This window comes from Dermacentor silvarum, chromosome 7 (assembly GCF_013339745.2).
Source record: "Dermacentor silvarum isolate Dsil-2018 chromosome 7, BIME_Dsil_1.4, whole genome shotgun sequence".
Lineage (NCBI taxonomy): Eukaryota > Metazoa > Arthropoda > Arachnida > Ixodida > Ixodidae > Dermacentor > Dermacentor silvarum.
The window spans coordinates 118,970,348-118,993,900 of NC_051160.1; the positions used below are offsets into that span (position 1 = coordinate 118,970,348).

The 23,553-nt window shown below is 46.5% G+C and overlaps 1 protein-coding gene across 2 annotated transcripts in view; it reads right to left on the minus strand.

The window, feature by feature from the left end:
- Positions 1–23,553, minus strand: part of LOC119458388 (V-type proton ATPase subunit D) — a 73,840-nt gene that overhangs the window by 2,990 nt on the left and 47,297 nt on the right. Inside the window, exon 7 of one of the 2 annotated variants that reach the window (XM_037720232.2) lies at positions 10,169–10,432. The exons of the other annotated variant lie outside the window; for it this stretch is intronic. Within the exon in view, the coding sequence (XP_037576160.1) occupies positions 10,276–10,432 (157 nt within the window). The 3' untranslated portion in view covers positions 10,169–10,275. Of the gene's footprint in view, positions 1–10,168; positions 10,433–23,553 lie in introns of those variants that run through there. 2 annotated transcript variants of the gene reach the window in all.

A 23,553-nucleotide genomic window follows, 5' to 3' on the forward strand; every position in this document is an offset into this window, starting at 1 on the left:
TGGCGGCGAGTATGCGGAAAAGCCGCGAATCCCAAGGCGCCGATATGGGCACTGGCGGTACAGGTGGTCAGCTTCACCGCAGTGGAAGCACAGAGGCCGATGATCGGGTGTGCGCCAAACATCCGACTTACGAGGGGGCGGGCGCCTGTCGTCGACGTAGCGAACCGCTTGCTCCGAATGGTGGGCAAATGGAACGGCATGAACAACCGGCGGCGGTGTATACCCAGCGTCGTAGTACGACATCGGCTGCGCCGACTGAATTGACACCGTAGGAGGAGCACGAACGAACCGCGGCGGAGAGGGAGAAGGGCGCTTCAGGGCCTCCGCGTAGGTCGCACGCGGATATTCAACAGGTACTGCCGCAGCGTTAGCAGGAGGCAAGGTGTCACGGAGCGCCTGGTGCACTTCATCCTTGATAATGCTCGCTATGGAGCTTACCGTAGGGTGCGGTGTTACGGCGGCCTTTTGCAACTCTTCACGCACGACAGAGCGGATGAGTTCTCGCAGACAGTCACCGTTGCTTCCGATGGCCGTGAAAATGTCAGCAGCAGACATGCTGTTCACTTGCCGCTCATACATGTTCGAGCGATGCAGAAGCATCTTTTCCATAGTCACGGCCTCAGACAAGAACTCCGCGACCGTCTGCGGAGGGCTCCGTACGAGGCCAGCGAAGAGTTGCTCCTTGACCCCGCGCATCAGATGACGTAACTTCTTCTCCTCCGTCATTCTTGGATCGGCCCGTCGGAAGAGGCGCGTCATGTCTTCGACGTAAGTGGTCACAGTTTCGTTTGGCAACTGGACGCGGGCCTGAATCGCACGTTCCGCTCGTTCGTGGCGATCAGGACTGGTGTATGTCTCCAAAAGCTGGCGACAAAACTCGCGCCACGACGTCAGTTGCCCCTCGCGGTTCTGAAACCACGTACGCGCGCCATCCTCCAGGTAGAAGTAGACGTGTCGGAGTTTCTCCGTGTCGTTCCATTCGTTCACGGAGGCCACGCGCTCGTATTCGACCATCCAGTCTTCGACGTCTTCGAACACTGTGCCATGAAACGTCTTCGGGATCCGTGGGCTCTCAAGTGTGTAACGGTTCGACATCGTGCTTCCCGTACCGGTTGGGGCGGTTTGAAGAGAAGCGCTGGTCATACCGGTTGATGTGGTGGAAACTGTAGCGTTGACGACTTCTGGAGACAGTCCCCTGATCCTGCGGCTGGCCCGATGCACGGGAGTGTCGACAGGCACTGGATTCGTAGCGCGGATCCTTGGAGGGGTCTGCAACATCCGGGAAGACGCTTACCCAGCACCTCCACCAGTTTGTCACGAGCCTCGAGAAGTAGCCCTGAAGGTTTAATAAACGTAGAGCAGCTGGCTCTTGGAAGACGCGACCGTCGGGGCTGGCTCGAGCAGAGAAGGAGCGCGCGGTCTTCTTTCTTCTCTTGGGCTCGACCCACTCTTGCCCTCGACCCACTACCTACAGGTGGCAATATATATATATATATATATATATATATATATATATATATATATATATATATATATATATATACCCTTAATTAACAATTTTCTATTTCTCTCTTTATGGCGAAGGCAATTATGTCGACACTCCAGGCAAATTTTCGCTGTTGTCGTCGCCATGATGCTCCTTATTCAATCCAAAAGCCATATAAATGAGCGACCCATACACTACGGGTGCGAGAAATCGCACGAAACAGTGAGCCGAAAAGGATGGCAGCTTGATGGGTATTATCTTCCCACGCGCCCAATATCGATTCGCGTTAAATGTAGGTCACGTAATCAAACGCGAATGGGAAGAAGAGCACGCGTCTTCTCCTCCAGTCCTTCCGTAGCTGTGAATGACTGTGCGCGGCTGACGCTTATATGGCCCGCGTGCCATATCTAATTGTTGGTAATCATTGGTGGGTTCAATGACAAAGGGCGAGCAGGGATGACTGCGAATTTCATGCGCGCTGTCTTCCTTGCCAGGCTGTCTTTCCGCGCCCCTAGTGTAGCAGAGTTAAGAGACAGAGGTCATTGCAGATCACTGACAGTGAGAGGCCGTCAGTAGTGGGCATAAAAATAGGCAGATAATGATGATTAATCTAATTTTCAGAGTTGCGGTGAATCACGCGGCTGTACGAACCGTTCGCCTCCGCTGCCGGCGTTCTTCATAATGCTTGCGTTGTGAAAGCGAGTGCTCGAGGTCATCCAGTGAGGTATTTACAAGTTTACATAGTCCGTGCGTTACACTATACTATTTTAATTTTAGGTGAATGTTTACTACCATATATATGGCCACTATAACTAACGTATAGACTCGTGTAAGGGCCGCACTTTTCTGTTGCGATTTTGACGGGCCTTTCATTGGACCGGACCATTTGACCTAATTTTTCCAACTACGAGTATGAAATCCGCCGTAAACTTCCGCGATCGCCTCCTCTCGACATCCAGTAGCGACGCGCGAAAGTACGCTGCGCGCGACAATTCGCTGTTGAGCCCGATCAGAATCGGCGCACGGAACGCGATTGCTTCTCAGTTGGATGTCTTTTTTTTTAATATTGACTGTCAAGTTGGGGGTGCGGCGCTTATATGGGTGCGATCCTTACACGGATTTACAAGGTAAGAATCTTCCTTCGTGTAATTGTCTTCTACTTCGCTATCACTAATACAGCTTCGCCTTCCCTCGGCTAAACTGCACTCCTTTTTTTTTTAGTACTTTTAGTCCGCGTATAAGCGATGCTGCGCATGACTTCTAGACTTCTACTTATTCTAATTTTGAGTGAATCCGGCTTGGCATCATTTCGGTTACTGAGTGAATTCTATATACAAGGTGTTTCAGCGAACACTTTCAAAAATTTTTAAAGGTTCCCTGTGGCAGATAGTACAATTCTAGTTCATGAGCTCGTCTACTCGAAGAGGCGGACATTACTTAAACGAAAAAATTTTATGCATAATCGACAGAGAGGACGGTTGTGCGGTTTTTTCCTGTAAATGTTCCTCTGAAAAAGCTGGTCAAGCAATTTCCGCAGTGTTCAATGAGCGCAAGGATGTGTCACTTACGAAAGTAGCAGCGAGAGCAAGTGCAATTTGCAGAAAGTTGAATCACGATAAGCTAAGAAAAAGTATATTGAAATCAGATAAGAAGTTCCTAGATGTATTTTTAGTGCTAAGATACACAAGGAGGGTGTTCCTTTTCGGTTTATAATTTCCGAAGGGGCCCATGGCAGAAGCAAGCTGCCATGTACCTACTTTCAAAGCTGAACGCTCTAGAGATAGATGACCCGTTCCTCGTAGAATGTTCTGACGAAGTCCTTGATTTTGTTTGGTGTCACGCCAAAAATGGCTTCAAGGCCATCTTAGCTAAAGTCAAAGCATTGTATTACTCCATCCCGCACAACGGCATTCTTCAATGGGTCGAGGATTGTATTGACATGTAAGGCGCCATAAGGTTTTCACAGAAGCAGGCGTTTCAGTAGAAGGGTCTTTAGAGACAGTTTTAGTTTAGTGTACGCTATACCAATGCGTACGCTATAAAATAGCGGGTCGTCACTGCGCATGCGCAGAACGCTATCCGACCCATAGCGTATAGCGTACGCACGCTATATCTCAGATTTAGTGTTACCGTCTTTGCGTGGCTTGCGTAGTTTACGTAAACATGGCGGCGGTCCCCGCTGCCCGCTTCGAATTCAATTTGGCGTGGCTTTTGTAGAATTAGCTTCGTGCGTAGCAAATGAGTGCGAAAACGGCTTTCACTTAGTCTCAGGCCGCTTCGACAACAGTGTATTATGATAACCTTGTGGAGTTTTCGAGATCGCTTCTCGTTTAACGACACGAAGCCTAACGAGGGAAACCTTCGAGATATGTCAGCGCCACCTGTCGGTGAAGTCGAGATAGGTGCGACGATGGCATATGGCCTCTGAGATCGGAAGATCTCGAAGGCCAACTAAAACTGCAATAAACGTGCGCTGTTTAGCGTACGCTGTACTACAGCGTATAGCGTACGCTATACTAAAACTGTCTATTATCGCGTTTTTACCTTTATCAACTTTTGTCCATCAGTATAATAGGCCGCATCTGCAGAATACATTTTTGCACACGGTCGCGTCTGGCTCCCGTCCTTTGCAATCTATATTTAGCGCAATTAGGTAGGCACATGTGTGAACGCCTCACGGTTCTAACAATTTTTCAGGGAGCTCTTAGATTTTTCGTTTTTTTTTAGTGTTTCTGGATTGCCCTATTAAGAGTTTCCTAGAAAAATGTGCTATCTAACGATTTTTTCTGAGTGTTTGAGGCCTCTTGACGTGACTTTTGAAGTGCCTGCTGATATACACTACGGTTTCTTGACGTTCAGTTTATCTCCACTGATAGTAGTACTTGCTGGACTTAGAGCCCACGAGCTAACAAACCTCTTCAATTTCATTAAGCCCATTCCAAGTTGGTGAAGAGGGGCATAACATGTGTTTCGAAAACGCCCTTAAAAAATCCTGTCCACACCTAATGATAAACAGTTTCCAGAAGCAGTCTGGCCGTCTTAAGGAGGCTGGGTATCTTAACCATGTGTTGGTGTGGGTGGCGGAAAGGCTTTTCATACAGGAACCATGGAGAAATTGCCACCGTGAAAATGCGAGCTAGCGGCCGTGACAAAAACCGCCCCGATTCCGCACATTCACCAGCTATCGCATAGTCTGGAAAAGATAGGAAGCCGACAATACGTGCGGGTTGTTTTTTCAGCTCCGAAGACGCTAAGTACCTTGGGTAAAACCACTAACCCAGTGAGGACAAAAAAGTCTGTGTGTGATAAGAAACGCAGATTAGTTCGTCGGATGCGCCGTACGGATGGTCTATCGTACTCCGCCGTTCATGCGGTAAATGCTACATAAGCCAAACCGGAAGCTGCATCAATGAGCGCTTAAGAAAGCACGGAAACAAGGTACGAAGTGTAACAGGCGACGGTTTTCTTGCGTTTCATTGCAAAAGGTGTACTTACATGTCACCCTCTTTGTACAAGACACCGCTATTATAGACAGGGATAAGCGCGAGTGTATAAGATTAATAACAGAAACAGAGCAAATCCTCTCGGTCGCTCACCAATGTATCAGTACGTTTTGCGTTCCTGTCACGCAAACTGAAAACCATTAAGGATGTCATCGACTGCCCTGTTTCTCTCTCTGACTTGGACGTTGTCCATGGAGTGGCTAGTTTCTGTTGCCGCAAGAAGAGCAAATTTGTTCGTAAGGCCCGCGAGGCCCGTCTACGCACTAGTCAAATTTGTCGTTCTGGTAACTCTGAGTGCTGTTCTTCGTCTTTCTGGGGTTTTTCGTGCCAAAACCAGTCCTGATTCTGAGGCACGCCGTAGTGAAGGGCTCCAGATTAATTTTGCATTGCACGTTAACCACCACTTGGCTTTTGAGAACAACCGCTTGTTTTCATAAGCGCTAGCTCTTTACAAAGAGCTGGCAGTTTCTCAGGACGGATAATTGCCAGATTAAGGCTCGTCAGACAAACCGTCACTGTCTGCGAAGGAACTGAATTACTTACGCATGCCATGAAAGCTGACCGCATTTGCACTGTATCATTTAGGTTTTTTATTGCAATAGCAATTACATGGACACTCCTAGCGGATTTCTGCCGTCGGCGTTGCCGTCGCCATGAGGTTCCGTATGGAGCAAAACGGCGATGAAATAGGTGACCCGTAAAACGAGCAATCGCAGGGAATTGTGGGGCGCGCCGTCTGCTAGCAGCTTCCGGTTCGGCGGACGACGCGGCGGCATCGGCGGCATGCCCGGCGCACGTGTTTTTCTACGCGGTTTCAACTCTCAGTCGTCTGAAGCTTTCCGTCCGCTTTGTCGACCAGCAATGTCGTACCATTCATGCAGCTGATTTCTAGGTTTCTAGGCGCGACGATGACGTGCCAAGAAAGGCAAGGATGCGCTTTTATTCATAAAGGAACTCTGGTTTTCGTTCCGGCGGCCTTTTTTTGTTTCTGCCAGGTTTAGCTCTACGACATTTGCCATTGCTTGCACGCACCATCACTGACTGCTCTGCCTGCGAGTCAGTCAAACAGGTGAAAAAGTTATCGTTATCCGATAATTTATCAAGCGTATAGAAGCATTACTAGAAAATCGCGTGCTGAGGCGATGGCTACAACGGTGCATGCTTTCTGTGATCGTAGCTAGAAACCGATATCGTCGGTATAATGGCGCAGCTAGCGCTGAAAATGATAACTTTGCGCGCTGTCAACGGCATTTCTCAGTCGAAACTCTAGGTTCATTTGAAGTGGTACGTAGTTAGACGTTCTCGCTTTTTTTTGTCATCAATGGCCGTATCGCCGTCATATTACGGCTGCGCATTATCTCTATCTGTGCTGAAGTAGCTAAGGAGGGCTAGTTGGTTACGAGTATTATGTATGTATCTCGCTGTCTCCCTTCTAAATTCGCGCCGTAAAACCTCGTTTCATAATACCTCTATATGTGCATGCGAGTACTGACATAGTTCTGGTTGCCTGAGTCAATGTTAGAGAAAGAAATATCCTGGGAAATCATTCCGTGTCGGCCCTTACACAGCTAATCACCGCCTGATAAGTGGCACTGTACGTTCATTTTCTTTTTGTTAACAGGTGGTCTCTGCCTTGAAACTTTGGGTAACAGCGCAAACAGACGACCACAAGAAGGGAGACACGTACACAGAAGCGCTTGTGTGTACGTGTCTCTGTTGCACTATTACCCAAAGTTTCAAGATGTACCAACTCGCCCAAAAAGAAGTATTGATGAAGGTCTCTGCCTTGTTACAGTTTTGGAAGTGGCAGCCATTCATTCCTCTGATGCTTGTGCACAGCGGACACAGCAATGGTTGCTGCAAGACAGTAGTTACATGCGTTCACCTTTAACGCTTGAATTTGAGCAGCCAACGGCTGAACAGCCGACGATGGTTTTGCTAGGCACCTGCAACCGGGTAATCTTCGAGTGGGACAAAGCCGGACTGCAAGCGCAAGTGGCTCGGTCAGCTAAGGCGTTGCGCTGCTGAGCACGAGCTCGCGGGATCGAATCCCGGCCGCGGGGGCCGCATTTCGATGGAGGTGAAATGCGAAAACACCCGTATGCTTGCGTTGTAGTGCATGTTAGAGAACCCCAGGTGGTCAAAATTAATTCTGAGCCCTCCACTACGGCGTGCCTCGTAATCAGAACTAGTTTTGGCACGTAAAACCCCAGAAAGAAAAACGGACTGCAAGCGCATCAATGGAATTAACGGCGAAGCGGTGGCGGCGGCTGCGCTGACTCGAACCGGAAGCAGCTAGCAGACGGCGCATCCCACAATCCCTCGCTATTTTACGGGTCACCTATTGTCGCCGCGCGCCGTTTTGAGCGAAAGCGCGCGAGGGACGCGCACTTTCACGGGGAGCGAACGCACGGCGGAGCAAACGCGACTTCTTCCGTCGCGCGAAAGGCCGTGGGGGGACGGAAGGCCTAAGTGTTTTCTTGATGTGCCGGTTTTAAGGTTGTTTACGTGCCGTCATTTACGTATCTTCGAGGTTGATATCGCTGTGCACGTGACTTTTTGAAAGTGTTCAGTACGCCCCATCGCGGATTAAAATCTCGTTGTTGATGGTTGGCGCTTGTCTCCGTCTGTCGTTTCTTCTTGTGTCCGTGTTCTGCTGCGTTGTCCAGATACCATTCCAAGCAAGAGGCCGCGTTTCTACCAGAAAGCTCACCTTCGTGCGTAGCATTTGCCGCCAGCGTTTCCTGGTAAACATTACAGTTACATAAGCTGCAGTTGCCGGGAAGCGTGAGAAGCAGTCAGGGATCTTTGAATGCTATCGCGTTCGTCCACCAAGTTTTATTAACTCCTATCCCCCCACTATACCTGTAGACAACAACAGCAGTAGAAAAGTCGAAGAGGCAATGGAAGCTTCGCATGAAAATTTTTATTCAATAATCTGAATACACTAAGCCGATGTTGCGCGTACGAAATGCTTCGACGTCTATATGTTTCGTGGTGAGCTCATATTTGCTTGGTGGTGCTGCGTCTACTCGCATGCTGCCGGTATCAATGCTGGTCCGTAGTATTAGTTTATTGTTTGCCGCTGTAACATTTGCTGGTACCACTGCTGGTTCCGTGCTGTTCTGCTTGTCGCAGTTTCATTCACCTACAATCATTTTAACAGATGGTATCGTAATCTTACGCCATCGTTTCACGTTTGCAGACTAAACCGCCTTGGTAGAATATCGCTTATGGTGCTGTGTGGCCTAGCACGATGTCGCGTGTTCGATTCCAGGGTCGCGCATGCCGCATTGCCACAGGAGCGCAGTGCAAAAACGCACTCAGGTGTTGAGTGAAACACTAAAGTAAACGGGGATTTTTGTTAGATTAGTAAATTACACTTCTCATCAGTCTTACTGACAAGAGAGCCTGGTTAAGGCCAGAAAACACGCAAAATTGAAAGACATTCTTCTTTCTGGGGTTTTACGTGCCAAATCCAGTTCCGATTATGAGGCACGCCGTAGTGGAGGGCTCCGGATTAATTTTGACCACCTGGGGTTCTTTAACGTGCAGTACAACGCAAGCACACGGGCGTTTTTGCATTTCTCCTCCATCGAAATGCGGCCGCCGCGGCCGGGATTCAATCCCGCGACCTTGTGCTCAGCAGGGCAACGCCTTAGCTGACTGAGCCACCCCGGCGGGTAAAAATAAAAACGATAAAAAAAACGAAAGACAGATTTCAAGTTCCCGGGTTAGCTCCGAAAAATTCTGCTTGTTGATTAGATAAGCTGGTTTTCGTATTTACGCTGCGGCCTTCGCAATTTAACAAGTCACTAGCACGCCTTCGGGGCGGCCCCGCCTGTCACGGCGCTGGACGGCGCTGAGGGATGGCTTGCTGTCTTGTTTTATTACGATAAAAATTACACGTACGCTTGAGACGAATTTGCGCCGTTGCCGTCGTTGTTGTGCTGTCACGATATACACGCGCACGCGTGGCCTGCGCGTGGCTGGCTCACAGAGATGCTAAATGCGATTGGCTGCAAACGCGAAGTGGAGGCATCGTCACGCAGCGCTAAATTTGCTCTGCCGGAGCCAGAGTAGCGTTCTGGGGGCTAGGGGGGGGGGGGGGGGGGTATTCTTTAAGTGTCCACCTAGTGGACATGTCCATTTCGCCTGCTGCAGAAGTGCTGATTGGCGCTCCCTGTCTCTTTCTGGCCAGCCAATCAGAACTTCAGCAGGAGACGAAATGGAAACGTCCACTAGGTGGATTACTGCGGGAGCCATATACAGTAACACCCACAGGGAGCCATATAACTCTAGTGGACACTTACAGAATACCCCCCTGGCTTCCGTTTCAGACACGAGCGCTGTGCAAACATGTCAGTAGGGTTCCTGCTGAGTAGCTGTCTGCAAACCTCACCATGGTGCATCATTGGTCTGAGCGGAACGGACTACCAACGTCAAGGTTAATCCATATAATCCATTCGTGGGTCGCTGACGAACGCCGATGGCTTTTCTTCAGTCTCATATCGCGCGCATGATGAGATCCGACGCCTGAAACTCCATTGGCGGTGCTCATCATGCCAGCTGTCCGAGACGCCTTCAGCGCAACGCTAAAACTTGCTGTCCCTTTCAATGCTTCGCCTTCGAGCAAAAGTGCTTTATTTACGTCTTTTTTCTTCCTTTTTTATGTATAAGCGCATGGTGGAACACACAATAGCTAGAATAGGCTCAGGCAAGCGAATAAAAGGGTGTGTTGTGACGACTTCGCTGGTCCAGGCGGCTGACACGACCCGTCTTTCCCGGAATCACTACCCGCAACAGAAACCGCGACCATGTATCCGGCACAACACAGCCAAGCAGGCCGCCAACACCGCCAAGCTAGCGAAGTGAATGCTTCCGGAAACCGCGACCCGGGGTACCATTCCAACATTGCCAAATTCTGTATTTGGCGGCATTTTGAGCCAATCAGAGAAGCCATAGCTAGCAGGCCTTTGGGACAATCAGAGCTGACCAGATCACAAATGCGACAATATGGCGGAATTTGAATAGCATCCCTAGTCTGTCTCTCCCTTCTCAGAAAAAGGGAGGCCCCACCTATGCGTCTTAACTTAGCTTTCACTGTTCATTTTATTGAGCTCACACACACTTCAAGGAACAAAAGAAAAATGTGAGAGAAAACAAAAAAGACTGAGACCACGCAGTTGATCGCCCAGATGCAGAGAGAAAAAGACCCCGTTTCGCAAATGAAGCTGGATTTGGACAGGTTTTCCAGCGGGAGGGGATGCATCAGCGCGGACAGGATCAGGTGAAGAGGATGTCCTCGTCGCCGGAGTCGTCTTGGAGGATGTTACGCGGTTGATGATCCTGTGTCTCCAGTACACCTTTGGGCTGCAGCTTCGCCAACTCCTCCTCGCGGCGTGCCCTCAGAAACTTCTTCTTCTCCTGGACCTTCTTCAGCCTGCTCAACGCGCACGTCGCGGCCATCATGTCAGCGAGAATGAGAAGCATGTGCACTCTACGTTAAAAGAACAAAGAAAGAAATCCCTGTACTTAGATGGCACAGTAATGAGATTTCGTTCACCGAAGTATAGCTGCTCTTCATTGGCCATGCAAAGCGATGCCACGCGGTATCAACCCAACGGAACAAAGCGAAAAACTACCTTAACTTCAAAAATTCCCGTGTTTCGTTTTTGATACGCTGCATGAGTCTGATGCCTCAAAATTCTGGTTTAGGCACTGGAAGCTTAGCGTAAGGTGCACAGAGGGTCTTTGATATTCTGGAGCGCGTGTCCAATAGTGGATAGTAGAGCAAACCTATCACTAAATAATTACTTACTATATTAATTAATACTTAACTCAAGATTTTACTGTTTTAATATACGACAGCTAGTCCATGACCAGAATAACGATGAACAAGTTATTCAAATTTTTCCCTTGATGTGAAATGGTACATGGGCTTTGTGGGCTTAAAGGGACGACACTTAAGAATATTACGAGAAAACACTTGGTGAGCCAGTAAAGACGCAATGACAAAAAACTAGTGGCGACACCGACTTGAAGTGACCGCAACAGCAGCTTGCCGTGACGTCATTAATTTCAACGCCGTCTGCTCGGGCCCAGTTAAATTTTCATTGGTAAAAGTGGACGCCATTATATTTCAAGAGTCAATGGCTGAACTCTGCAAGTCTGAATAGCTTTTACTCAGCCACAGCGGCCAAAATGCGAAAAAAAGTACTTAAAATTGGTGACGTCAGACTGGCGTGCCGGTCCTGACGTTTGGACGCGATATTAAAATTTTCATTCTGACATTCTTTTTCTTCTCATAATCGGTCTTTAGTGCCACGAAATCAACGAAAGTGGTTATCTAAGAATACATTGTCAATCTAAAGTGGTTTATTATTTCTCTTTGGTGTCCCTTAAGATGCTGACTATATACATCAAGCCAACAGGTAATCAAGCCAAGGAATACCGTGTGGTAAATTAAAGCGATTCTGAGTGGGAGCACTTGCAATAAGCTTTTCATGTCGTGCCTCCTTTTTACAGCAAAGCTGTTAAGGGCTCAGTCTTCGATGGTCGCGTCCGGACGTAGAAAAGACTCTCATTGGCCATATGCTGTATGTGCGAGTCAAAGCGCAAGAGGGACTCGCGCTTTCACGGGGAGCGAACGCACGGCGGAGAGCAAACGCGCGCTCTGCGCCATGCTCCCTGAAGTACGACTTAACCACAACCTACAGACATGGTGGCGTCGGATGGTAGTTTGAATGTACGAGAAAACATAATTCTGTTACGAGGAAACTCAAACACAAACCCCTTTTCCAGCATTTCTACCACACCAACCCGGTGCGCTCGGGTAATTTACTTGCGAGAATGCTATCCAGATGGTGCTCGCATCCTCGGCAGATCAAATTGGGACTTCGCCTGCCTAATGCGTTTTGGACACGCGCGCGCGTCGGGGCAATAGCAAACAATTATTAAAATTTTAAAAAAGCTGCTAGGGCCTTCAGATTTTAATATAAGACGACTTATATTGCCCCTGGAAAACGTCTTCCCAAGAATTTGTTTAAAAGTGAAGCCGACTTTAAGGGCATCGGTGTAAGCTTGGTCTTTGTAAGCTGACTTTCCCACGTTCTGTCTTGTGGTGAAGCTCACTGAAACAAAAATGCGATGCGAACGGGGCATGATAACGTTATCGCGTTCCACTCTTAAAGGCGAAGCTTAAGCGTCCTCCAATTATTTTTTTTTTTAATTTTCAAAGATCGCCTGTGGCAGACAGCATGATTCTAGACCTTGAGCTGGATTATTCGAAGAGGCGGGCATTACTAGCACTAGAAATCGGAACGTATATTCAACTAATTAACAAAATTTTACAAATCAACTCCTTAATTACTTCGCAGCCCATATTACAATTTACGAATTGTAGCCGTTAAGCTAGCAGGAAGTAATCAACTTGAAATTAATTTCCAGGATAACATCAGTTTCCAGATATGATTTACCAAAGCGTGGGCCAAAATACATGGGCGTTCCAGTTACTTTTGTGCTTCAATGCATAAAAGAGCGTTTTGGTAAAAAGGTAAGTGGAACAACGGTGCATTTTTACACGAGTTTGATGGCGCATATCTCCAGACTGGCGTTATTCTGGAATCTCATTCCAAATGGATACGCCCGATAATCTCACCGGCTACAATTCGTAAATTGCAATATGTGTCAATTGCAGAAAGTTAATTAGTGAATTTTTGTTAATTAGTTGACTAAGTGTTTCGAATTCTCGTGCAAGTAATGTCTGACTCTGAAAAATTGAGTCACATTAGCATACGCCAAAGAGGGTGAAGGCGAAAGCCTGCGCACTCATTAAGAAAGCCGGAGACATTCATTAAATTACTTGATATTCTCATTCGAATGCGTTGTTACTTCTCATTACTTGTTTTCTCCCACCAAAGGTTGTGGGATCAAGTGCCCTAATTGATATGCTACCTTAACTGTGCCTTGATTAAGTTCGCCCTAATGAGCACCGATGGTCATGGGTCCGACCCCCACAAAAGGTCGTGGGTTTAAGTGCCTTAATTAACAGTTCCAGTGCCGTAATTACCTTCGCCTTAACACCAAAGGTCGTTGGTTCGACTCCCATATAAGCTCGGGCGTTCGAATGCCTAAATTCACTCTATCTTGGCCTTTATTTTTTACTTTTCTTTTGGCATGATGAGCGGCATTGGGGCCAGCTGCGGAAGACGACGATCGCGCGAGCCATGGCACGAGCGCGTCTCTGCGAGAGGCGAGCTCACGACTTTCTGTACCGCACGCCGCGTTTTCAAGGTCACCGTCTGATGAGGCTTTTAAGGCTTTCGCCTTAAAATCCAGCTCAAGGACTAGAATTATGTTATCTGACACAGGCTACTCTTAAAAAATTCCATAAAACTGAAACATGACAGCCCTGATGTGGTTGTTTCTATATAGAAATATAGCTCCCCCATTCCGCTGATTCTTCTCCCTCATAATATGGCGGTTCATGGCGCCTCCTCCCCCGCAGCAGACGTATTTCATCGTTAAGACGAAGAACAGGCGATGCCCGAGTACAGACAGCGATGAATTGTAGAGTCAGATACGCTTGGACAACGTTTCCTGGTGGCTTGTGCTTACACGTCTTGGCAAACGCGTGCACTTTAGCGAGGAACAAATTAAGCAAACATCAAAGCGACCATGTGGTTGCTACGTTTCACTAGTGCACACAGGATAGCTGAGGTACCGGTTAAATAGCCTGCAGACTTTTCAAAACAAAGATGGCACAAGTCGTCTACAAGAGCTTTGTAGATACTATGAAAGGTCTCACGCTCACAAAGGACCTACCGGAAAATAACACCTTGCGTTTTCTGGACTTTTCTTCTTTTGATCAAGAAAGAACATGTATGCTGGGGGCATGCACCCCACTCAGCAAAAAGTCTCTTGCCTTTTTCGTCGGCTCGTGAAAAGGGGAACGCAAAAGCCGCCTTCCGTAAAGCACGATCTTTGCAGTGCATCAGTTCGCCATCCATCCAGACAAGGAAATACCCTATCTGCAATTTTAACACATATTCACCCACCTGCAACCTCGCCATTCTTTTCATGTTTATCAAATCGTTTGTTTTCCACTCATGTTTCTCCGCCTAAATATTCCCCGCTCGCGCCATAAACATATCTGTTGGAAGTGAGCGCCTTGGTCGTGTGCCCCTTTTCCGTGTCCTGGTGTTGCGCTGTTTGCTGAAGTATGTGTTCGTACCAACAGCCACTATTCGAAAGATGGCAGATATATACAATTCAAATTTCAGTTATACCACAACTAAGAGACCTGGGGGGTCACTTGCGCGAAAAGATATCGCCTGCAGCTTGACGAAGGCCCATCATATCTCACTGTATGCTATGTAAATGCCATTTTTTTTTTTAAATTCGGGGCCGGTAGTCATGTGGGAGAATTCCATCGCGGCATTCTGACACCTGCTCCTTTTTTTTTTAGATCATATAGAAAAAAAATGCTTACGTTTACCTCTACTTTATTCGTGTTCAAATGTTGCAGCAAGGTCACATATTATGGTCCGAGTTGTTCAATACAGTTAAACCTGGATATAACGAACTTGACAAATTCCCGAAAAATTTCGTTATAAAGAGGATTTCATTATATGCAGGTTTGGCACGAAAACTCGAAAAAGGAACGCTTTAAGTAAGCAAAAGGTTGGCAGAGCTCACCCAAAACATTTATTTCGTGGTAAAAAACTGCGTGATTTTGCTTCGCTGTTTGTTCATGATGAACGGTAGCACTGACCGTTCGTACGACATCAATGAACACAATGCTGCTGCGTCATCGTCCAGCGAGCCCGCGGCGCGGCGCAAAAGGTCGATGGCGTCCAGCACCTCCTTCGCGGAGGGCATTGCGCTTGCCGAGTCGTCCTCCCAAGGTTCGTTGTCGTCACTGCGGTCTCGGAAAGTTTCTGTCAGAACCTCATCCGTCATCTCCTCAGTTGTGACAGCGCAGTTGTCCGCATATAAAAAATCACAAATCTGCACATCGTCCGAGACTCCTCCCATTCGTACGCAGCGAAATCCAAGCTTCGGCGAGATCGGGCTGGCATGAAGGCTCCTCCTTTCCGGCGTCTATTTCCTCAGCCTGAACCACCTGAACCTCTGTTATACGGGCCTTGCGGAAGCAGTTTGCAACAATTTCAGCACTTGTTTCTCGCCAGGACGCTTCAAGTATCGCAACTGCTTGTAGAATGTCTAACTTCGTATCTCGCTGCAGACGAATGTTTAGGAGGAGTTTTTGGATTAGTCGCCGACGGTACGAGCACTTGACACTGTTAATAATTCCTTTATCAAGGGGCTAGCTGGATGAGCTATGTGCAGTTCGCGAGTAAAAACTGCAGTTCAATGTTGGAGAGCTCGAGCCCATCTACGTGGTGAGCAGTGCAATTGTCTATGAATAGACAAATCTTACGTACTTGCCTCTTGACGTCATTGTTGAACTCCTTCAGCCACTCACTAAATATGTTGCGCGTCATCCAAGCTTTCGTGTTCGCCATATATTTTACGGGTATCCTATAGGTTCCTTTGAAGCATCTAGTTCGGGCGCTTTTGCCGATGACCAGTGGGACTCGCTTGTCGCTTCCGTCTGAATTTACGCACAGTAAAACAGTCAAACGACGTTTGCTCTGCTTACCGCCGTGGCAGACGTCTCCTTTAAGCGTAAGAGTACGGTTCGGAAGCAACTCGTAGAAAAGTGCCGTTTCGTCAGCGTTGTACAAATCCGACGCTTCATAGCGCTCCAAAATACCTGGTAGCTTGTGTTGGATCCATGAGTCGGCGCCATCGTCATCCGCAGAGGAGGACTCACCACTGATCACTTTGCCGACGATCCCGTACCTTCGTTTAAAACCTTCGAGCCACCCGTTACTGCCTTTGAAATCACCGCAGCCCAGGATGCAGGTATAATCCCTTGCATTTTGCTGCAAAACAGCGCCGCTGATGGGTACGTCTCGTGCCCGCATGTCCATAAACCATGTGAACACAGCTTTGTTGACGTCGCGTATGTTGATGACTTGAACTTCTTGCCGTCCGTGCCACGCTCCACAGCGCTGCGAATCGAATCTTTCGCGTTTAAAATTGTGGACAAAGAACTAGCTGGGATGCCAAATTTGGCAGCTACATCCTTCTTTTTTTGGCCTCCGGAACGGCGGCGTCCAAGATGGCCCTTCTGTCCTCAAGAGTCAATATCTTGCGTTTCTTCGTCGAAGCACTCATCCTTGGAATGTCACACCAGGTAGATGCGTGGACGCGTGTCGTTTCACACAAGCGCGAGGCGTCGGAAACAGAGCGAGCAACACGATGGCGTCGTAGCGTAGCTCACGCTGTAGTTGATCTCTCTATCTCTCGACTCGCCAGGGAAGAGGGTGCCTCAGCGCCCGCTCTCTCTCTCTCTCTCTGGTTACCGTCGCTTCGTCGATGTTCTAGACGTGTAGACGCCGCTGGTCGCGTCGCCCGTTTGAACCGCATGCACTCTCCCCCTCTGTTGAAGTTGCCGCGGGGCCGGCGTGTTCTTTCGCTGTCTTGCGTGACACGCAGCGGGCGCCCAGACTACACGCTCTTTTGCGACATCGAGGGATGCAGGCCCACCTCACGCACGCACGCACGCACAAGTGCGCTCTGGCCTCGCAGTTGCCGTGAATTCGAGCGCGCCAAGCGCGAAGCAGGCGTTCCGTTGCGGCGGAGAAGGTGCTTTCCGGTTGCTGCTCGCGCAAAAATTACAAAAATTGGGGTGACATGGAGAAACGGCGGGGAATAGAAAAAACTTTGTTATATCCAGGAATTCGTTATATGGAGGTTCGTTATAACCAGGTTTACCTGTATCATCATCATCATCAGCCTATATTTTATGTCCACTGAAGGAGGAAGGCCTCTCTCTGCGATCTCCAATTACTCCTGTCTTGCGCTAGCGTATTCCAACTTGCGCCTGCAAATTTCCTAACTTCATCAACCCATCTGGTTTTCTGCCGACCTCAACTGCGCCTCCCTTCTCTTGGTATCCATTATATAACCCTAATGGTCCACCGGTTATCCATCCTACACATTACATGGCCTGCCCAGCTCCATTTCTTGCGCTTAATGACAACTAGAACATTGGCTATCCCCGTTTGTTCTCCGATCCATACCGCTCTCTTCCTGTCTCTTAACGTTGGTCCTAAGATTTTTCGTTCCATCGCTCTTTGTGCGGTCCTTAACTTGTTCTCGAGCTTCTTTGTTAACCTCCAAATTTCTGCCCCATATGTTAGCACCTGTAGAATGAATTGATTGTACACGTTTTTTTTTTTTTTTTCAACGACAGTGGTAATCTCCTAGTGAGGATTTGGTAATGCCTGCCGTATGCACTCCAGCCCAATTTTATTCTTCTACAAATTTCTTTCTCATGATCAGGGTCCCCTGTGAGTAATTGACCTAGATAAGCATACTCCTTTACAGACTCTAGAGGCTGACTGGCGATCATGAATTCTTGTTTCCTTGCCAGGCTATTGATCATTATCTTTGTCTTCTGCATATTCATCTTCAACCCAAGTCTTACACTTTCTCGATTAAGGTCCTCAATCATTTGCTGTAATTCGTCTCCATTGTTGCTGAATAGGGCAATGTCATCTGCAAACCAAAGGTTGCTGAGATATTTGCCGTTGATCCTCACTCCTAAGCCTTCCCAGTCTAAGAGCTTGAATACTTTTTCCAAGCATGCAGCGAATAGCATTGGAGAGATTGTGTCTCCTTGCCCGACTCCTTTCTTGACAGGTAACTTTCTACTTTTCTTGGGGAGAACCAAGGTAGCTGTGGAATCCTTGTAGATATTTGCTAAGATATTCACGTATGTGTCCCGTACTCCTTGATTACGCAATGCCTCTATGACTGCTGGTATCTACTGAGTCAAATGCCTTTTCATAATCTATGAAAGCCATATAGAGAGGCTGATTGTACTCGGCAGATTTCTCGATTACCTGATTGATGACATGGATATGATCCATCATAGAATATCCCTTACTGAAGCCAGCCTGTTCTCTTGGTTGGCTGCAAGTGTTGCCCTGATTCTATTGGAAATTATCTTGTGAATATTTTATACAATACTGAAAGCAAGCTAATGGGTCTATAATTCTTCAATTCTTTAACGTCTCCCTTCTTAAGGATGAGTATAATGTTGGCGTTCTTCCAGCTCTCTGGTACACTTGAAGTTGTGAGGCATTGTGTATAAAGGGCTGCAAGCTTTTCAAGCATATCTCCTCCATCTTTAATTAAATCTACTGTTATTCAATCTTCTCCAGCAGCTTTTCCCCTGGTCATGTCTTTCAAGGCCCTTCTAACTTCATCGCTAGTTATAGAAGGAGCCTTTGTATCCGGTTCATCACTATTTCGAATGAAAGTAGCTTGGCAAGTTTGGGCACTGTACAGGTCAGTATAGAATTCTTCAGCTGCTTTTACTATGTCATCGAAATTGCTGATGATATTTCCATGCTTATCTTTCAGTGCATACATCTTGCTGAAAAATTCTACTAACATCTCTCCTCTTGGATTCCTAGAATTGATGCCATAGTTGCCAATTGCTTGCTCACCAACGTGCCTTGTCCTATGCCAAGCTTTCTTCTGATTTAATGCTGTGTCCATATTTTACGGCTTCCTCAATCTTTCCCACGTTATAATTTCGAATATCCCTTACTTTCTTCGTGTTGATCAGTTTTGACAGTTCAGCGAATTCTATCCGATCTTTTGAGTTGGACATTTTCATGCTTTACCGTTTCTTTATTAGGTCCTTTGTTTCTTGGGAGAGCTTACCTACTGGTTGCCTTGGTGCCTTACCTCCCACTTCAATTGCTGCTTCTGTGATCAACCTAGTTGCAGTTTCATTCATTACTTCTATGTTGTCGTTATCTTCCTTTTCTAAAGCTGCATATTTGTTGGCGAGCGCCAGCCTGAATTGGTCTCCTTTTATAAAACCCTTACTGCCTCTAGGTTGGCCTGTTTCCTCTTGACTAATTTCACTCTTCAGATTGAGAGAAATCCTAGACCTCACCAACCTATGGTCACTGCACTTTACCTTACCTAACACTTCTACATCCTGCACTATGCATGGATCGGCAGAGAGTATGAAATCTATTTCATTCCTTGTTTCTCCATTAGGGCTTTTCCAGGTCCACTTCCTGTTGCTGCTCTTCCTGAAGAAGGTATTCATTACTCGGAGCCTATTCCTTTCCGCAAATTCTACTAACATCTCTCCTCTTGCATTCCTAGAATTGATGCCGTAGTTGCCAAATGCTTGCTCACCAACTTGCTTTTTCCCCACTTTTGCATTGAAGTCGCCCATGACTACAGTATACCGAGTTTGAACCTTTCTCATTGCTAATTCAACATCTTCATAAAACTGTTCTATTTCTTCATCATCGTGACTAGAAGTTGCGACGTAGGCTTGTACTACTTTCATTTTGTACCTCCTATTCAGCTTTATTACGACGACTGCTACCCTCTCATTAATGCTGTAGAATTCATCAATGTTGCCCGCTATGTTGTTGTGGACTAGAAATCCTACCCAGGATTCTCTCTTATCTGGAAGACCTCTGTAGCAGAGGACGTGGCCGTTAGTCAGCACTGTGTAAGCCTCACCAGTTCTTCTAACCTCACTAAGGCCAATAATATCCCAGGCAATGCCTGATAATTCTTCAAATAGTCCTGCTAAGCTAGCCTCACTCGAGAGGGTGCGCATGTTGAACGTTGCCAGGTTCAGTTTCCATTGGTGGCCTGTCTGTATAATAACTGTATAATACTTGGTAATATTATTTGTCGGGTTTGTCAAGAAAATCTGCACTTACCTTTGTCTGTGCCCTTCGGAGCGTAATATTTAAAATATGGCGGCTATGCCATTTCCAGTGTGTGAAGTATGGCAAAGCATAGCATTTAAGCTCGTCTTCGATTAATTGCTTGGGGATGCATCCGAGAGACGCAAACGAAGGCAAATTCGTTTTTTGTAAAAGAAGGCAAGTAACAGGGAAGAGTTATTTTCAGTGATGTTCCTGGCCTAACTTTTCTGACTACTCGATCGAATACCAAACATCGCCAATATCTGATGTTACACGAGTAGGTTTGTATGTGTTATCACCTTTAAGTGCTGTTTAGATCGTTTCTTATAGTTTTTATTCGACTATGCTAATGTCCGGCATTTCTACTAATAAACTGCAGTAAGGTACGAGACCGGGTTAGTCTGTGTTCCATCATGTAAAGCAGCGCGAAACGTGACAGAGGACGGTCAAATTATATTAGGTTAGGTTGTTTGTCCCCCATTTTGGCCATCCTTTGTCTCGTTTTGCGCAATTTAACAATATTTCTACAAGGCAGTTTAGTTACATATTTTGCGTAAAAAACTATGCACACTCATCAGACAATGAACTGCATCTTAAAGCACTCCAATTTTCAAGCAGGAGGCTTTACGAAGTTAAACAGGTGAACACCTGTCATCTAACTGCCCCCACTGCCTTTTCTAATGCGATGATGTAATACACTTGAAGCACTTCTCGTGCATTTAATATCTATACTTTTGTCAAGAATTTTTGTAGTGCATATTTTACAGCTCTACAGCTTGTTTCCTTGTTTACCCTTTAGCATAAACGACGTTGCAACAAAAACTTACCTTTTGTGTCGTCACTTTTTAAACCGCTGTGATTGTTGCATGGGCACCCGTGAACCCCCTTGAGATAACAGGCTTATTAAGGTAGCTTTTACCTCAGAGCTTGAGCTCCAAACGAGGTGCATGGCCAATTCAAGATAAAAATGGCCCACCTCAAAAGAATTTTACGTGCCCGCATGGCATAGTTATCACATCGCTGAAGCCATCGAACGACTGTTCCAGAGATGAAACGAAATGTTCAGTCCTTGTAGACACAGAGAAGGGCACAGTAACCGGTACGAGCATCAATTATATTTTGCAATGATCGTCTCTAAGCTGCACTAATGCATTCTAGTTTGGAGCGTTACGAACAAGGGTAATTTAAACAGGTTGCACGTGCTACAAAAGAAGGCGATACGGTTTATTGCAAATCTCATTATGAGCACACATTAGCTCTCTTCCAAAATTTTGGCATCCTATCAATTATAACCATATTTCGCCAGTCATGCAAATCTCAAATACCATGGTATTAAATGTAATAGCATTTCTTGTGTCTTTTTGCCGTCCAGACACTGTGTATGCCTTGAAATGTAGGACATGTTAGGAATATGGTTAGGACGTATTACGGATGCCAGTCAGTTAATTACCATTCTTCTTACTGGGGTTTTACACGTCAAAACCAGTACCGATTATGAGGCAGGCCGTAGCGGAGGGCTCCGGATTAATTTTGACCACCTGGGGTTCTTTAACGTGCACTACAATGCAAGCACACGGGCGTTTTTGCATTTCACCTCCATCGAAATGCGGCCGCCGCAGCCGGGATTCGATCCCACAGCCGCCAACGCGGCGGGTGGTTAATTACCAGATACCTGAGCTTTTAAATGCTTACCCACAATTAATTGACAATTCACTAAAATCTAAGTTGTCATTTTCATTCAAAAATCAGGTTACACATCTTTTCAGGGAGAGTGAAATGTTAACTGAATGCACCAAGCAAAATTTTAAAAACTTTTCTCCTTCAATGTACTTTTCAAATTTTATGAACGTTCGGACGTGTTCCTTGTACACTAATTGCAATTTTTTGTATCCCGCTTTCAGTGCATGTAACATTAGCTATTTAGTATGTATTACACTGTACGATTCAGATTAGGCTTCAAGGTGATAATGCCTTGTGTAATGCGTTCGGGCCTTCAAGGCGATAATAAATGAAATGAAACTGTCTGCAGTGCTGTGTGTTTTGTTTGGTTGCGAGGCCCAGCCAGGCATCAAAGATGCCTCTTGCCTCATGTTCTCTGGTAGATAAATTTTTGTTGTGTATTGTATTATAATTTGGAACATTAAGAAATGTAACGTGTATAAATAAATGAAATTGTTTTTTTTTTCTTAGAGCTGATGAGCAGTATCCAAGTAAGAATAAACTTTCCCCTGAAGGACCGTTATATTAAAGCAGTTGCAGGTTTTTTATGCAACCATGTTGTGTAACTAATTTCTGAAAAATACTACAATTTGTCCATTTTAACTTTGCGTAAACAAGAAAGTGTGAAAATGTCCCTTACCGTACACACAATGTGCTTTCATAAAAAAAAAAAAAAGATTCAAGTCATCCAATAAGGCACGAGTTACTAGATTTTTGGGAATGATTTTCCTCACAGCTGGTTGCCCACTGTTACTGAAGGCAAAATATTCCTTGTGGATACAGAAAGCTGTCCCCTGAAATAAATTTCTTAGATGTAATAAAAAAACCACTATTTTTTAAAAACATCACACAGGAATTTCTCACTGCCTGCACCTAGAAATGATCAAGCTCACAGAGTGCTTTTATTTTCATCATTTTCGTCTCATCATTGACGTGGCTTGATGTTTTCCGAATTTGCAGACCACCTTCACGACATTGAGTGCCGCACTTTTGTATGTGACACAAATGCACGTTTGCTTTTTTTTTCTGTTCTCCAGTGTGTCCAATTCTGTTTTTCATATCTACCCTTGTTATTTTATTCTATCTCCTCTTTTTCAAAACTCAATATGCCCCCTTCCCCTTAATCGGTTCATGACTTGACTATCCGAGTCGAAACATCGCGCCTGTACAGCCAACGAGACAGTGTACAAGGTGCATGAATATCCAATTGTCTCTGCATATTAAATGAGACGGAATATCCGATCATGTCAGTTTATTCCAACCAGCCTGAAAACCAGTTGGATATTCCTTCTCATCGGATTTACAGGCACATTATCATTTTAAATGCGAAGCATTACTTGAACATTTGCCACTCTGACAGTACCTATCTAGCCACCTATGTCTTGGTGCTCTCATGGCCGTTTCGTTAACTTGGTATGTATCAAAATTGGCACAGTATGACATTCGTACCTCCTGGACGAACCGTGGACAGCAAGCTTTACTGTGATGTTTTGAGGCGCTTTAGACAGAGCATTCGTCGCAAACGTCTGGAGAAGTGGAAGAACAACAACTGGCTTCTTCATCACGACAACGGGGCCGCTCACACATCACTCGTTGTTCGACAGTTTCACGACGGTTTCACACTGTTGAAGAGATCAAGTCGGAATTGCAGGCGGGCCTCAACACACTGTCGCTTGGAGAGTTCCACGAATGCATGGAATCATGGCAGAAATGCAGGGATCGGTGTATAAAGTAGAACCCCGCTGTAACGTTCCCGGGTGCTGCGTTTTCCCGGCTGTTACGTCGTTTTCGGCCGGCCCGGCACAGCTCCCATAGAACCCAATGCATGGGAATCCCGCTGTTGCATCGCAACTGTGGGACTGTTCCCACATATCGGCAGTTCGCATCATACGTTCCGAACTGCCACCCCGCGCTGGCACGAGCGGCCATTTTGACTTCTCATGTCGCTTGGCTTGGTGGTTTGACGATGGCATTGGCCGCCCAAAGTGCCGGAGGCTACACCTATGATGTATTTTCG